The sequence below is a fragment of the Ips typographus genome, linkage group LG10 (genome assembly GCF_016097725.1).
Source record: "Ips typographus isolate SLU linkage group LG10, UJ_Ityp_2.0, whole genome shotgun sequence".
Classification (NCBI taxonomy): Eukaryota; Metazoa; Arthropoda; class Insecta; order Coleoptera; family Curculionidae; genus Ips; species Ips typographus.
In genome coordinates, this window is record NC_138431.1 from 6,094,731 (window position 1) to 6,110,329 (window position 15,599).

At 36.8% G+C, this 15,599-nt stretch overlaps 1 protein-coding gene across 18 annotated transcripts in view; it reads left to right on the forward strand.

The window, feature by feature from the left end:
- LOC145734717 (G-protein coupled receptor Mth2-like) overlaps positions 1–15,420 on the forward strand; it is a 28,141-nt gene extending 12,721 nt beyond the window's left edge. For 6 of the 18 annotated variants that reach the window (XM_081988281.1, XM_081988287.1, XM_081988279.1 and 3 more), the window contains exons 2-9: positions 11,970–12,149; positions 12,208–12,286; positions 12,340–12,521; positions 12,936–13,104; positions 13,177–13,197; positions 13,527–13,727; positions 13,899–13,936; positions 14,738–15,420. In XM_081988281.1, coding sequence (XP_081844407.1) covers positions 11,970–12,149; positions 12,208–12,286; positions 12,340–12,521; positions 12,936–13,104; positions 13,177–13,197; positions 13,527–13,727; positions 13,899–13,936; positions 14,738–14,901 — 1,034 coding nt within the window. In that variant the 3' untranslated portion in view covers positions 14,902–15,420. Of the gene's footprint in view, positions 1–669; positions 1,257–8,668; positions 9,338–10,868; positions 11,472–11,969; positions 12,150–12,207; positions 12,287–12,339; positions 12,522–12,935; positions 13,105–13,176; positions 13,198–13,526; positions 13,728–13,830; positions 14,030–14,737 lie in introns of those variants that run through there. The other 12 variants (XM_081988285.1, XM_081988286.1, XM_081988273.1 and 9 more) reach the window with 12 other exon arrangements.
- Positions 15,421–15,599: the final 179 nt, after the last annotated feature.

Below are 15,599 nucleotides of genomic sequence, written 5' to 3' on the forward strand. Positions count from 1 at the left end.
AATGGTACAACGTTGCCAAGCATTAAGTTTTTTCAGTCAATTTTTGAGACTTTTCCCGAAAAACACTAGTTTACCTTTTCTACCCTGTATATTTCGATAAAACTGCCGTAAAAATGCCGGTATTTTAATCGACTTGGCAAGGTCGACGCATAAATATTTACGATATCGCCTCAACCATTATTAGAAACCGATGCAAAAGGGAAAAAGGGAATAATGGCTTGCAATTAACACACACCCCAATTAAAATACAACCTCCCTTGGGCGGTTTACGTTGCAAGGGTGCGGAAAAAACTGTTTTTTAACAATTTTGTCGCTTTTGGGCAAAGGTAATTATAATCATTAATTACCCAAAAATAGGATGTGGAATACAGAATTTGTCCATTTTGATTTATTAGTCCCATAAATCCACTAAAATTTATGATTATCATAAATCATGTGATTCATTAACAGTATAAAAATGTAAAATTACCTTGACCTTGTCTCTAATGCAACCATAAGATTACAGATGATGAACGTATATGTTAATTAAGGTTTCATTTACACAAAAATTGACAAAATAACGTGGTTAAACATGTAAATGTAAATTTACATTGACCAGCATAATGCGAAACCATTAAGCTCCTTTATCACTTTTATCTTTACGACTTACAAACGTAAAGGATCAGTCAGTAAATGTAATTCACTCCTCCGTCACAGTATGTTCCTTAAAATTGTGTTTTTAACGATACTGATCATCCTCCATGACACCCTAGGGAACCCATCAAACTGTCACGTGACCATAGACATTTCCGATGGTACTGTCAACGGTACCGACATCATCAAAGATGGCTTAACCTTCACAGAGAACGACTACTACACAGACAACGACCAAGTCACCTGGGGCTGTATATGTCAAGTGAAAATCTGCATCAGAAGATGCTGTTCCAGTGATGAGGCTTTACAGCCTCAGATCAATGGTTCAGTGGATTGTAGTGCTTCAGAATCGGTGAACACTACGGAGGACGTGGAGAGTGTGGTGGGAGTGAGCATCGCCCAGTATCACATCATTTCAGTGCCTGCTAGGAATGTTTGCGTTGAGGGGGAGGTACAGTTGTACGTGGAGGAGGATTTTGAGGTGGATACCTCCGGTAATTTGACGTGGGAGAATGAAAAGTTTGGTTTTGAGAATTATTGCGCCTCTCGGTATAATGGTGTTTCGGTGGCTTTGGTGTGTGTGGTGGCCGATTCTTCCACAAACGCTCTAATTTACTGTTTTGGTAAGTGCTTGCTAAGGAAAGTTTTTTTTTTTACGCCCCCTGGTGACCAAATGGTACAATTTAGCCCGTTTAATGTCACGTGATAGTACCACTCATTACCCATCTACCGTCCTATGATATGTTTATGGTAATAACCGAGTAATTTAGGATTAAGTGGAGAGATAAAGTGACCTGAAAATCTTCTATTTTTTTTGGATTTTTAGGCCCTTCAGGGTCTTGTGGTAACTTATAAAGCATATTGACCACTTTATGGATCCAAATTGAAATTAACTGACTGTTTGTAGGTCACATGACAGCTGTCACACTGTTAAAAGTGACGTAGCAGTGCAATGAAGCTATAAAATTACACTCAGATCTTTGCAAAATTTGTATATATATTACTTTACAAGCTGTATTTACAGTTTGACAGTCTCCAATTTGACTAAGAGGACAGTTTAAGGCATTGCTTATAATCACGTGACAGCTGTCACAACTGTCAAAAATCCCTCAGCAATGCAATGAAGAGGTAAAATGTAAACTGAATTCTCGTCTTCGCCAAATCATTCGCTAAGTCAGGTTTACAGCTTTCCGGTGACAAGTTTGACAGTGATGATGTCAGGTGACAGTTGGAATTATTATCTATGATCACGTGACGGCTGTCACAATTGTAACAAGTCTTTTAGCAGTTCAATGAAGCTATAAAATGCAAATGCAAAATGCAACATTGTTGCCAATACTGCCTTGTGGCACATTAGGATTAGCTCTAATTACTGTTACGACGCGAAAGTGATAGACAAAAAGTCACAGTGGCAACCCCGCGATCCCGACTGAGAAGAGAGAGACGGGACGTGTGTGTGTGTGTGCCGCAAGAACAGAAGCGATACGACTTTCGACAAAGGCAACAATCACGCGTTTACTATTTTTCACGTTCTTATTTCGTTAAATAAACCAAAGTTTGTAGTTAACAAAGATCATTTTTTTTGTACACATCCACGCATCATAGTGGTCCTTCGTCAGCCAGATTCCAAATTGAAGTTTGGAGAATCAAGCAAATTGCATCGAAACAGAAACAGAACCAAGAAAAGCAGCCATTTTGTACGTCGATCGCCAAACCACAATCAACAAGAAACAAAAGGTGAGCGCCTGTATCCTTTTAATCATTCCTACCGTACTTATTTTGATAATCGTTAGAAAAACGTTTACATCGTTCGCCACAGTTTACGTTATTTTTTATGGATTTACACGTTTCGACCTGAAAATAATAGCAAAGTGTACAGTAATTATCGCGAATTTACACGTCCATTCTCGTATTTTAATTACGTCACGAATCTCGATTAAGTTTAGGATTTATTCACGTTGCAAGAAAAGGGAAATTTGCAAATTTCACACCCAGGCAGTACTCGTATATACATTTGTTTCGAATATTCTCGTTTTGTTTAAAATATCTCGTCTCGAATCATCACGTGTTTTATTTTTGTGCTAAATAAGAATGCCAAAAGCAAAAAAGCAAACAATGCAGAGTTCTAATTCAACAGAGTCGGTCGACACAGACATTTTGGAATTAAGGCATGCTCGTAAAGTAATATGTCAAAGATTAAATCGATTTAATGATTATTTATCGAATGCTATTGATCGGTTTCAAACGGAAACTCGGCTTAAGAGCGTGGAAGAAGATTTTTCAGAATTCGATAAAATTCAAACCCGTTTAGAATTTTTGTCGAATGAGGAACAAATTAATAGACTTGACACGGAAACTGCTTTTTATGCGGCTATTTCATATGCAAAAAAATATATTGCAGATGCAGACAAAGTTTGCAACCTCTCGGTAAACAACTCTTCTTCCTCTCCTACCACGTCATTATCGTCACAGTCGGCGCAGGCGCACATTTCGCTGCCACAGGCGGGCGCTGTTGCCAAACTCCCAGACTTAGGGTTACCATCTTTTTACGGAAACTATGAAACATGGTTTAGTTTCAAAGACATTTTTGACTCTTTAGTGGACAATAGAACCGACTTAAGTGAAGTAAATAAGTTTTTGTACCTAAAGGTATGCTGTAAGGGAGACGCGCTAAAGTTAGTAGAGTCTTTAGATGTAACCGCCTCAAATTATTCTATTGCCATTGCGTTATTAAAAAAACGATACGAAAATAAACGAGCTATTATTAATTTTCATGTTAATAACATTCTTTTTAATTTACCAATTGTCCATAGGGATTCGCCCTTGCAATTAAGAAAATTAATAGACATGGTAAATCAGCATATCTGTGCGCTACAAAAATTATCTTTACCAGTTGAACAATGGGACACGTTGTTAATTCCACTAATTTTGCATAAGTTAGACAGTAGCAGTATTCGAGAATGGGAAAGCAAACAAACTAATGATTCACTACCAACACTAAGTGAATTTATTGAATTTTTGACAAAAAAGTGTTGTACCCTTGAAGCAATAAATCATGAATTTTCAAAATTAAACGTAAATCAAAGCAAATCACGAGATCAAGTACATACAAAACTTCCATTTAAAGGTACCAGAAACTATTCGAATAACAATTCTCACGCCAATTTAAATCAGCAATGTGCATATGGACTTACTGACAGGAGTGATAAGTCACAGTCTGTAAAATGTAATTACTGTAACGAGAATCATTTTATTTATCACTGTCCCAAGTTTTATAATTTAAACCCTTCAGAAAGGTTTAATGAAGTGAAAAAGCTTAAACTTTGCAGTAATTGCTTAAGAACAGGACATTCAAAGTATGATTGTAGATCTGGTGGATGTAGAACCTGTAATCAAAAACATAATACATTACTACATATTGACAGAGGTTTTTCGCAAAATTCAAGCAGTCAGAATAATGTCAATAGGACACAGACAGATAATTCAGGGGAAATCACGGATGGAAACACACGACAACTTCGAGAATATGTAGCTTCTTCTGAAGCTGGGCAACATGCAATGCTTGCTACTAATCCTAACGATATAAACCAAGTTTATGACAGTTCGATTCTGACAAATACCAATCAAGTTTCAAATTGGAAAATAAACGAAATTTCAGGCGAGTTGTCGTATGTTGCGTCTCACACTAATCAAGTATTATTATCAACAGCTGTCATATTGATAGCGGATAATAAAGGACATTGGCACGAGTGTAAAGCATTACTGGACTCAGGTAGTCAATCTAATCTGATTACTAAATCACTTTGTAGCAAATTAAATTTGCAACTCGAAAACATTAACTTACCACTTTCAGGTATTAGTCAAAGTCTAACTCGAATAACGCACCGTGCAAAATCTTTCATAAAGTCTCGCTTTAATCAATTTCAAGCAAACTTGTCATTTCTTGTATTGCCAGTCATTACTGAAAAACTACCACTTACTAGATTTGATGCTTCAGCAATCATTTTTCCAAAAAATATTAGATTAGCAGATAGTACTTTCAATGAACCACAGGATGTTGATTTACTTTTAGGAGCAGGAATATTTTACGATTTGTTAATGACAGGAAGAATTAAACTCGGAGACAAAATGCTAGGATTACAAGAAACTCGTTTAGGTTGGATTTTGACCGGTACTTTAAACTTTTTGGATTTTCAAAAAACAGTCTGTAATTTTTCCGCACGAACAACCAATAAAACATTACAAGAAACTTTGAGTAAATTTTGGCAGCTAGAGGAGTTACCTAACGAAACGCATCTTTCAAAAGATCAACAATACTGCGAAGACTATTTTAAAGAAACGACAACACGGCATTCGAACGGTACTTTTATTGTAAAATATCCATTTAACCAAAATCAAAATTCTCAACTTGGCAATTCAAAAACGACGGCTCTAAAACGTTTCTATTATTTAGAGAGAAAGCTTGGTCAAAACGCGGAATTGAAGACGGCTTATTTAGATTTTATGCGAGAATATGAGTCATTAGGACATATGAAGTTAAAAGGCGAACTAGATTCGATAAACATTAATGATTGTAACTCATATTTTCTACCCCATTCAGCTGTTTTGAGGAACTCTTCTACTACAAAATGTCGTGTAGTATTTGACGCCAGTGCAAAAACTAGTTCAGGTATTTCCTTTAATGACTTGATATTAGTTGGCCCGACTGTACAACCAGACTTGTTCTCGATTTTATTAAGAATGCGCTTACGTAAATATGTATTAAGTGCTGACATCAAAATGATGTATCGTTGTATTCTAATCGATGAAACTGAACATCGTTTCCAACAAATATTGTGGAGATGGAATCCGGAAGAAAAAATTAAAGTTTATAATTTACAAACTGTCACATACGGTACTTCAAGCGCACCTTTTCAAGCCACACGCTGTTTACAAGAGCTAGCATTACAAAACAGAGCTAATTATCCAAGAACATCAAATTTAATTGATCAAGCATTTTACATGGATGACTTTTTAGCGAGTTTTGATAATGAAACTGAATGTACAGAAGTGTATCAAGAACTTTCAGAAATTTTGGCTCAAGCAAACTTTAAACTACGAAAATGGTCATCGAACAATCAGTCGTTCTTAAACAACATTTTGCAGTTAAACGGAAATAAAAATGAAGACCATTTAGTTTTGTTTCGTGATAAAAAACAACTAAAAACGTTGGGCATTTTGTGGGATCCTGTCGATGATACTTTGAATTATATAGTTGACGTAAAATTTAGCTTAAATAAATTTACCAAACGAACGATTCTCTCAGCTATCTCTCAAATTTTCGACCCGCTTGGTCTTATAGGCCCTGCCACGATTAAAGCAAAGCTATTAATACAAAGTCTTTGGAAGCTAGATCTGGATTGGGATGACAATATTCCACCAGACCTGGTTGACAATTGGCTTGAATTTTCATCTCAGATTCAACACTTGAATAATGTAAAGGTACCAAGACACGTGACGTTACCGAACTCGACTATAGAGCTATACGGGTTTAGTGATAGCTCTGAGAAAGCATATGGCGCATGTATCTATATTAGTTCGACCACTCAAACCGGTGAGAAAACCATTACCCTTTTAACGGCTAAATCCAAAGTAGCTCCTGTGAAAAAACAGACACTTCCACGATTAGAACTTTTAGCAGCTCACTTATTGTCTAAACTCATGAACCAAATCAAAAATATTATTGACTTACCGATTTGTCGAACAACTTATTTCACCGATTCGACCATAGTACTAGCATGGCTAAAAATAGAACCTCAAAATTTAAAAACTTTTGTAGCTAATCGGGTTGCAAAAATAACCGAACTTAGCGACGTCACAAATTGGAGACATGTAAAGAGTAAGGAAAACCCGGCAGATATCATATCACGAGGGCTAAATCCCAAAGAGTTAGTGGATAACCACATGTGGTTTTACGGACCTGACTTTTTACAGATCGACCGTCTTGACGTTGAGCTCGAAGATAACTTAACAACCATAACTGATAATCTTCCAGAGTTAAAGTCAAACGTACAATTTACGAACAATAGATGTGCAGCTGTAAATTTAAGTACTGAGTTACCAATCAATCCAAGTTTCAACGACTATCTGTTCAACAAATTTTCTAGTTTAACAAAACTAACTAGAGTAGTTGCTTACATTCTCAGGTTTAAAAATCGATCCTTGTTGAAGAAAACCTATGAATACAACACTCTTACTGTAGACGAACTTGACAAGTCTTTATTGGTTTTGATAAAATTAGTTCAACATAGCGTGTTTAAGCAAGAGTTAGTAGATCTCAAACGCAAAGGAATGACAAGCAATACCAGCAAAATATTAAATTTAAGTCCATTTCTTGATTCAGAATGTATAATTAGAGTAGGAGGTAGACTAACAAATTCAGAATTAAAATACGAACAAAAGCACCCTATTATACTGCCATATAAGCACAGATTAACCGATTTAATAATACGAGAAGCACATTTAAAAAATTTGCACGCTGGTATTCAAAATCTTTTATCTATCATACGTCTGAAGTTCTGGCCTATTAATGGAAAAAATGCCGTAAAACGTATAATCGGATCATGTCAAGTATGTTATCGAGTCAACCCTAAACCGACAAATTTCTTAATGGGTTCTCTTCCTCGCTCAAGAGTAGTACCGAGTAGACCATTTTCCAAATGTGGGGTGGATTATGCCGGACCTATTTATGTAAAGGACGGAACTCTAAGAACAACCAAGCTAATTAAAACGTATATCTGCATATTTGTTTGTTTTGCTACTCGAGCTATGCATCTCGAGCTGGTAAAAGATTTGTCAACTTCTAGTTTTCTGAATGCATTAAAGAGATTTTATTCACGACGAGGTAAACCTCACGACATCTACTCGGACAACGGCTCGAATTTTGTAGGCGCAAACAACTATTTTTTAGAGTTGTATGACCTAATCAACAAAAAAGATCACAATGAAAGCGTGACAAAATTCTTAGCTGACAGCCAAATTCGTTGGCACTTCATACCCGCGAAATCACCCCATCTAGGTGGGCTTTGGGAAGCTGCTGTGCGGTCTTGTAAATTTCACCTTCGGCGCGTATTAGGCAATTCATCTCTAAGCTATGAGGAGATGTACACTCTGCTTGTGCAGGTTGAAGCGTGTCTAAACTCGCGTCCCTTGGTACCAATTTCTAACGATGTCAATGACTTTTTACCTTTGTCCCCCGCCCATTTCCTAATAGGCGACTCACTGTTAAGTCCACCGGAAGAAGATTTAAAGGATATGCATATTTCACGGTTATCCAGATACCAAAAATTACAACAGTTGTTTCAACATTTCTGGAATCGTTGGTCCCGAGAGTACCTTGCATTTCTCCAGGTCAGAAACAAGTGGAACACCAAAAACGACCTCAGAAGTCAGCTGCCAGTTGGAAGTTTAGTAATTCTCGTTGAGGACAACCTTCCCCCTTTAAGATGGCCTCTAGCAAGAGTGACGGAGCTACATCCCGGTTACGATAATGTCATTCGAGTGGTCTCAGTAAGGCTGCCCAATGGAACCATTACCAGACGATCCTTAAAGAAGGTGTGCATTCTCCCTATGCAGGACGAGCTGGTTCAATGCGAAGAAAACGCTCAGTAAGGAACAATCGATTTCGACAGTTCAGTGCGTGTTTTTTTTTTGAAAAACTTTAATTTTTCAACGCGGGCGGCATGTTACGACGCGAAAGTGATAGACAAAAAGTCACAGTGGCAACCCCGCGATCCCGACTGAGAAGAGAGAGACGGGACGTGTGTGTGTGTGTGCCGCAAGAACAGAAGCGATACGACTTTCGACAAAGGCAACAATCACGCGTTTACTATTTTTCACGTTCTTATTTCGTTAAATAAACCAAAGTTTGTAGTTAACAAAGATCATTTTTTTTGTACACATCCACGCATCAATTACAGCGTTGCTAAAATGTGCAATATTACCAGGAAATCGTCTAAAAAGTCGTATTTTCCCGTCGAGCTGATAATTAATCAAGTTTCGTAGAATTAGTGAAATCATCGTGACAATATTTATCCACTTATTATGGGTGTAAAAGATCAAACATTTACAATCTTATCTTGTATGGGCAGATAGCAAAAATTGTCAGTTTTCGTAATTTACTTCAAAATGTTCGTTGTCCTGTGGTTTCTCGTGTTGTCCAGCTACCCAACCGATGCTGCTACATCAGACTGTGACCTAACCGTGAACATTAGCAATGGGGTGCAGCACGGTACCAACATCACCTTTAACAACTTGACCTTCACCGAATTGGACTATTTCACAAATGCCAGTGGTATTTTTGGGTGTGTTTGTCGTGTGGACAGTTGTCTGCAGGACTGCTGTCCATCGGGGTACTACATGGATGCCACCGCCTCCAAATTGTCCTGTATTCCCCAGCAATCACAGGCTTACACCAATCTGAATGGAGTGACAGTGAACAATATTGTTCACGTGAAGGACAACAATATTTGTAGGGAAGATGAGACGAAAATCAAGTTGAACACGTCGATTTATGAGGTGGAATTGGTTGATAAGGGTAGTTTGAGTTGGGCGGGGGAGACGTATGATTTCACTGATTTTTGCGTTTCCACGGTTGGTCAGACTGTTTTGGTGGTACTGTGCGTGGTTCCTGATAGTTCATTGGATAGAGTTACGAACCATATAGGTGCGTATAACGGTTTTTTTGAAACAGTCAAGTAGCTTTGTCAGTTAACGTCACAGAGGATAATTAATAAGCAATTTAGATTATCGGGAAATGTACTTGAAAATTGGAAATTTACGCTACATGACAATATGGTGAATGTAGTTTTTAGTATACAGAATGTTACAATTATATAGCCTTAACTTTTGACTTCACTTTCCCGGTTCATCTACAGTTTTTTTATTTTGCAATTAAGGATCGACTAATGTAATCCGCAAGGAACTCCTTAAAGCTGGAAAAACAGGCTGAAAGCCTATTTCAAGAAGAAAGTATACTGAAATTCAAATGAAATTAGTATGACGTCACGAATTCAAGTAATTTGTGTGTCAACGTCAGTAAAATAATTAAAATTATTTGCATGAAAATCAATAAGTTGGTTTAGATGTTGTCAGGTTTATGTAGCTGAAATTTTTGAGTATTTTACGACAAGATTGCCATATTAGGGAATTTTTCCTAAAAAATTGGGTTTTTCTTCCTGATGAATTTTTTAGGGGGAAAAAATTTTTCCAGGGGACTAACTGCGGAAACCACTCCTTTTGACATAGTTTGAATTTATGAGGAACGCATTATACCTTTAAAATCTGTGGAAGAGAGTATATTGAAGTTAAGTATTATGAGTTCTAAGTTTTCTCAATTATTACTGTTTTTTTTTTTCATAAAAACTCTGTCTTGACAAAAGAAAGCAAAAATTTAAAAGTTTTGAGCTATATTTTGACGTTTGAACGAACCTCCTAACTGTCATAGAGACCGATATAGGAGCTGGCAAATTGTGACATCATTCACTTGCACTGCTCTATTTAACATTTGCTCTATTTTAAAAAATTGTATTCAGGAAAAAGAAAGCCAAAACTATGAGCTACATTTTGACGTTTGAACGAATTTTCTAGCTGTCATAGAAACCCAGTTGGGAGCTGTTAAGTTGTGACACCTTTAATATTTCTAGTACAGTTACACTGTTGTATTTCATGTCAAATATCCCGGTAATTTGTGATTTTTTAAAGAAAATTGTATTTAGGTAAAAGCAGGCCAAAATTATGAGCTATATCTTGACGTTTTAACGAACCTTCTAGCTGATATAATAACGAAGTTAGCACGTGTCAAATAAGGACACCTGTCATCTTAAAAGAAACTTAAATTTTTGAAAGATTTTTTGGTGCCTTCTGGCAATTTTTGCCTTGTAACTCCTTAATGAGGCCCTTAAGGGAAAAAACACTTAAATACAATCTTGTAGAAGATGAAATTTCCTACAACTATCCGTACTTGTATTTTAATTTTTTGAGTAGCTCCTTAAATAACGGAGCTACGCAAAAATGTATAGTTGTTGCTACGTTTTATACATTAGAGCAGATTTCAAATTTTGTACACCCAGTACATACACCCCAGCATAGTAACACGATAATTTCATTAGGGCTCCGCCCCCCATATACATGACGAAAATAAAACAATAAACAGGTTTCCCATTAGCTCAACCTTGTTCGGCTAAGCTGAAAAAGATCCATTCAATTAATAATCTCGATGATCGAGAGTGTCGTATTAGAACTAACGCGCTGTCCTGGAATGTTTTAAACCTAAACAAAGAAAAAACACACAATTCAGTGTAAATACGGTACTGGCAAGATGTTGAAACTAGGGCTGGTTTTCCTGTCTCTAGTTTATTTAACCCACAGCTTTAGTGTGGATTTGTGTGACTTAACAAGTGATCAGAACGTGTCTTCGTATCAAAGTTTAGTGACTCAGAAATGCGGTTGCGTTCAGTGTATCAGAAAGTGTTGTAAAGCGGGGTACTACTTGGGACATAACCGAACATGCCACAAACTGCAATCCCCACAAGATTTCCAGCTGGAGGTGTACAGGGAAAAGCAATTTGTGAAACACTTAAGTGATTTTCAAATTGGTGTTTTGCAGTGTGTTTATTTTTCCCTAAAGCGTGACGATCTTGATGATGAATTTCTAGTGCAAGAAAACGGTAATTTGTGGATACCAGCAGTGAATTCTAGTTTCAAAAATTCTGAGTACTGCGTGGATCAGAGAGACAATTTGACTGTGTTTGTCTGTTTCGATACTGAGTCGGTCATCGGCAGGGAATTAAATAAATACGGTAATGCTTAAACCAGCTACAACAATAAATAACTTAAATTTAGAACACTTATTCACACAATGATTGAACTTTTGTCTTCTACGAATTAATTAAAATAGCCTGAAAGGTTATCGATCATAATATTATAACTCACTAAAAAAATACATTAAAACAGCTTGAAACTCTATCAATCGCAATTAGATTGATTGATTTTTTATTGTAAGTGGTTGTCATATTACGTGCGTTTCAGTTTTTAAGCCTCTTCAAACGGCAGAAGCCATTTCTGACTTGACATTTCATATTTTCTCTTTGCTTATTCCAGTAAGAGTTTAATGAAAACCGAGATTTTTTCTAAAAATTTTCCAGTACGTCCCTGGTTTTTAGATCCAGGGCCGTAACTGCCCAAATATCCAAATTGTGTAATGTCAGTTAAGTGAGTTTTCTGTTTGGTTATTCCATTTTAAGAAATTTTAAGCGAACAATGTTTCTACATAAATTATAATAATTCTCTTGTTTTAGGTATGATAATATCGATGCCATTCTTGTTGGTGACGTTTTTGGTTTACTTGCTTCTACCCGACAGAAATTTGCACCAAAAAGCTTTGATGTTCTACGTTCTGGCGTTATTTTTCGCCTACATTTTGCTAGTAACGATCAATCTATCGCAAAACATTAATGATCCTTGGTGCTCCGTAGTTGGTACGTTTAATGGACCAATAATACTTCAAAACCAATCTAATAAATGTTTCTTATACAGGTTACGCCACTCTGTTCTCCTTCATGGTATCGTTCTTCTGGATGAATGTTATTTGTTTCGATATTTGGTACACGTTTAGGTATGATTTTGTTGTATGTATAGTATTTGGGAGTAATTTCAGTGGTTTTCCAGTGGTGGTAGAGGTTTTGCAGGTAGCAAAAAATCATCCGAGAGAAAACGTTTGATTGTATACGGTATGTACGCCTTTGGGATGCCACTACTTCTCCTTGTACTTATCTACGTTTTGGACATTTATCTTCCTGAAGACTCGGTCCACAGACCAGACGTTGGACGTACTAAATGTTTTCTCTCAGGTAAGTGTACGTCGTAGCACATCCCTAGTTTGTAGCACATCCCTAGTTTTAAGTGTGACAATGACAATTGACGTTTAGCAAAAACACAGAAAGTCGGCTGAATTTGAACCAATAGGATTTCAGTGTAGTTTGCGGTAACCAATTTGATTGGTTAAAGCTCAGCTGACACAACGGTCGGATTAATCCAATCAGTATTTCTTTAATGAATTTAATGGTTTTTTGTTTTCAATTTTAAGTTTGATTTGATTGTAATTGTGCTTGAGTTCCCTCTTCTTAAATACAAGGTAAATATAATAAACAAGTCCATATGGCAACACCAGACACACCACAATAATAATCATATGCAAATAACCAATTAATCATCATCAAGCTTGGATTACCTGTGCTACTGATAACCTTAATCGTGTATTACAGATGGTTGGGCGAATCTTTGGTATTTTTATGGGGAAGCAGGGATTCTGGTGCTGGCCAACATAATCTTCTTCGCATTGACCGCCCTGAAGATACGCAAAGTGAAGCAGGAAACGTCGATGCTGAAGCACAGCGACAACAAACGGCACTCCTACGAAAAAGACAAGCAAAAGTAAGTTTTAACGGTTTTTCTGCTGTTGGGCGCATTTTGTCGCATTAATCCACTGTATCTAACATTTTACAGCCAGGTACCGCTTTCTTTTTGGTAAGTTAAATTGTGGTGAAGGAGTTGTCTTTTGTTTTTCTGTGTTTAGAGTGATAATAAATTAATCAAAAAATTCATTACATGTAATAGTGAAAATCCTCTAACAACTTCTTAGAAGCCTCTAAATGATAAAAAAAAATAAAAAAATTCACATCACAATACAAAACTTTATTAATTTATAGGCAACCAAATATACGTTCTTAGTATCTTTTTTGTTTGTATTGAACAGACAGAAATAGACGCACGTCACAAACTTTCATGTCATGATCATATAGTAGAAAACATAGTCACGTGACCAACTCGAGCACCCAAAACCAGGTTTGTTGCAGGTTTAATTTGTACGTGAAGCTGTTGTTCGCGATGGGCGTGAATTGGAGCATGGAGGTGATCTCGTGGTTGGTGAACTGGCAAACCGACGCAGACGTCCAATATATCTTTTACATCACCGATTTCTTCAATGCCGTGTACGGCGTCTGGATCTTCCTGATCTTCGTGTTTAAGCGCAAGATTTGGATGTTGCTGAAGAAACGGTAAGTGCGCTTAGTTTGAAGCATTTTTTGTGTGCAGTCATTATTAACTGTCGTGGTGATAGGCGCAGAGTTGACCACTTATTGGAGTGTTTGTACTTTGTAGTTTTTTGGGTCAACTCTGGTCGATAAGCACCACGTAGCAGTTCCATGTTTGTGTTGTCCGAATTTTAGATTTAACTGGGCGCAGTCGCAAGAGACCGTACATACAGGTAGCTCGTCCGTTCCTAGTAGTGTGTCTAACATTAAAGCTGCCTCACCATAAATCCGGTACATTTTTTGGTACTATTTGCGCCATTTTGACCGTAAGTTTGTATATGGTGGACGAGTAGTTTTGTGGTACACATAGTAGATGACTCACAAACGGGGGAATTTTTCTTCTCTCTCTTGATTGTGCCACTCTGTTTGTGTCCTCACATGGGTTTCAAAAATGGGATGGTTTTCCTATCATTGACATATTAATAAGTGAATTTATCGAATTGACGCCATTGCAGTGCGACAAAGACAATCATAGAAAGATGGAGCTAGTACAGGCAAAATCACCGCCCTCTATACTAGAAAGCTATTTTTTCGCCATATTGGAAATTTTGACATGCATCTTTCAAGCTTTCTTAAGTATAGTAGGCGGTGATGGAGTGCAAGTGTCCTGTCACAGAACCAGGCCTTCTTCGATTTCAAAAACTTGACGCATTGTGGGACGTATTTACCACGTGATGTCTGTACACAAATCACCGTGACTATCACGTGCCAAGTTATTAAATCTCATATTGCTTTGCAAATCTGTGTATCTTCAACCTTCAATTCGAACGAACCCAGTTGATGAAAATTTCAATTTGCCTGTTTTAGCTCTTTCTCTCAGAACTCCCTTTAATTTAATTTCCTATTAACAAGATGGTCAAGATTTACAATGTTGCATGTACTAACTGAAAATCTGCAAAATCAGCCAGCATGTATTTTGTTGCTTGTTTTTTCAATCAAAACAGTCATCAGAGACTTAAGTACGGTTTTTTCAGGTACTACAACCTTATCGGAAAGCCGCATCTTGCGCATACGGTGGCCAGCACGAAGACTCGTACCAGTAACTACTCGTCGACGAATTATTCTACAGCGGATACGCACTTGGCCGATCGGGGCAGTACGACCAACGGAAACGGCAGACAAGTACCAGAAGAAGTAGCCTTGCGTCAGGTGACTTAAAAACAAAATTACAGTCGCCTCAGAATTTTTTTCAGTCAGTGTCAAGCTTCTTTCTAGTCAATTACTTAACATCCTTTATACACTTTTTTTACTTTAGGGCCGGTACTTGCACCTTCAATTAAATTTATTCTATACGGAGATATAGTAAAAAAAAATTATTATGAAGTACTGGCCCTTACTTAAATTGTAAGTTATTTTAAGGTAAAACTATATTCGCCTAGAAAGCTGATGATGCTTTTAAATCAACATAGTTGCCAAATCATGTACCAACCAATTTTGTTTGCTATAAAAAGTATTTTTATTTTTTTTAAATGTATTACTTAATGTATATAATTATTTTTATTCTAGAGTAGGTTTATAATTTTTGATATTTTACTTATATAATTGTCACATGAAATGATTTTGCTGCATTTAACAGGTTAAACCATGTGGAGAAATTTTCACCAGCTTATTTCAATGTAATTTTTTTTATTTGCAATATATTATTGCTTTTGTGTAATCGTGTTTTATTTCTTACCCGTAATTCAAGTACTCTCTGTCCCAGAAGAAGTGGCAGTGTTTTCTTGACAATTAGGGTAGCTCCACCTAACTATTTTTCTTAGTTCCTTAATGAGTTTCAGTAGTTTTTCCTAATCTTGACAAATGGTGAATGCACTAAAAAAAATTCTGTATTGCTAA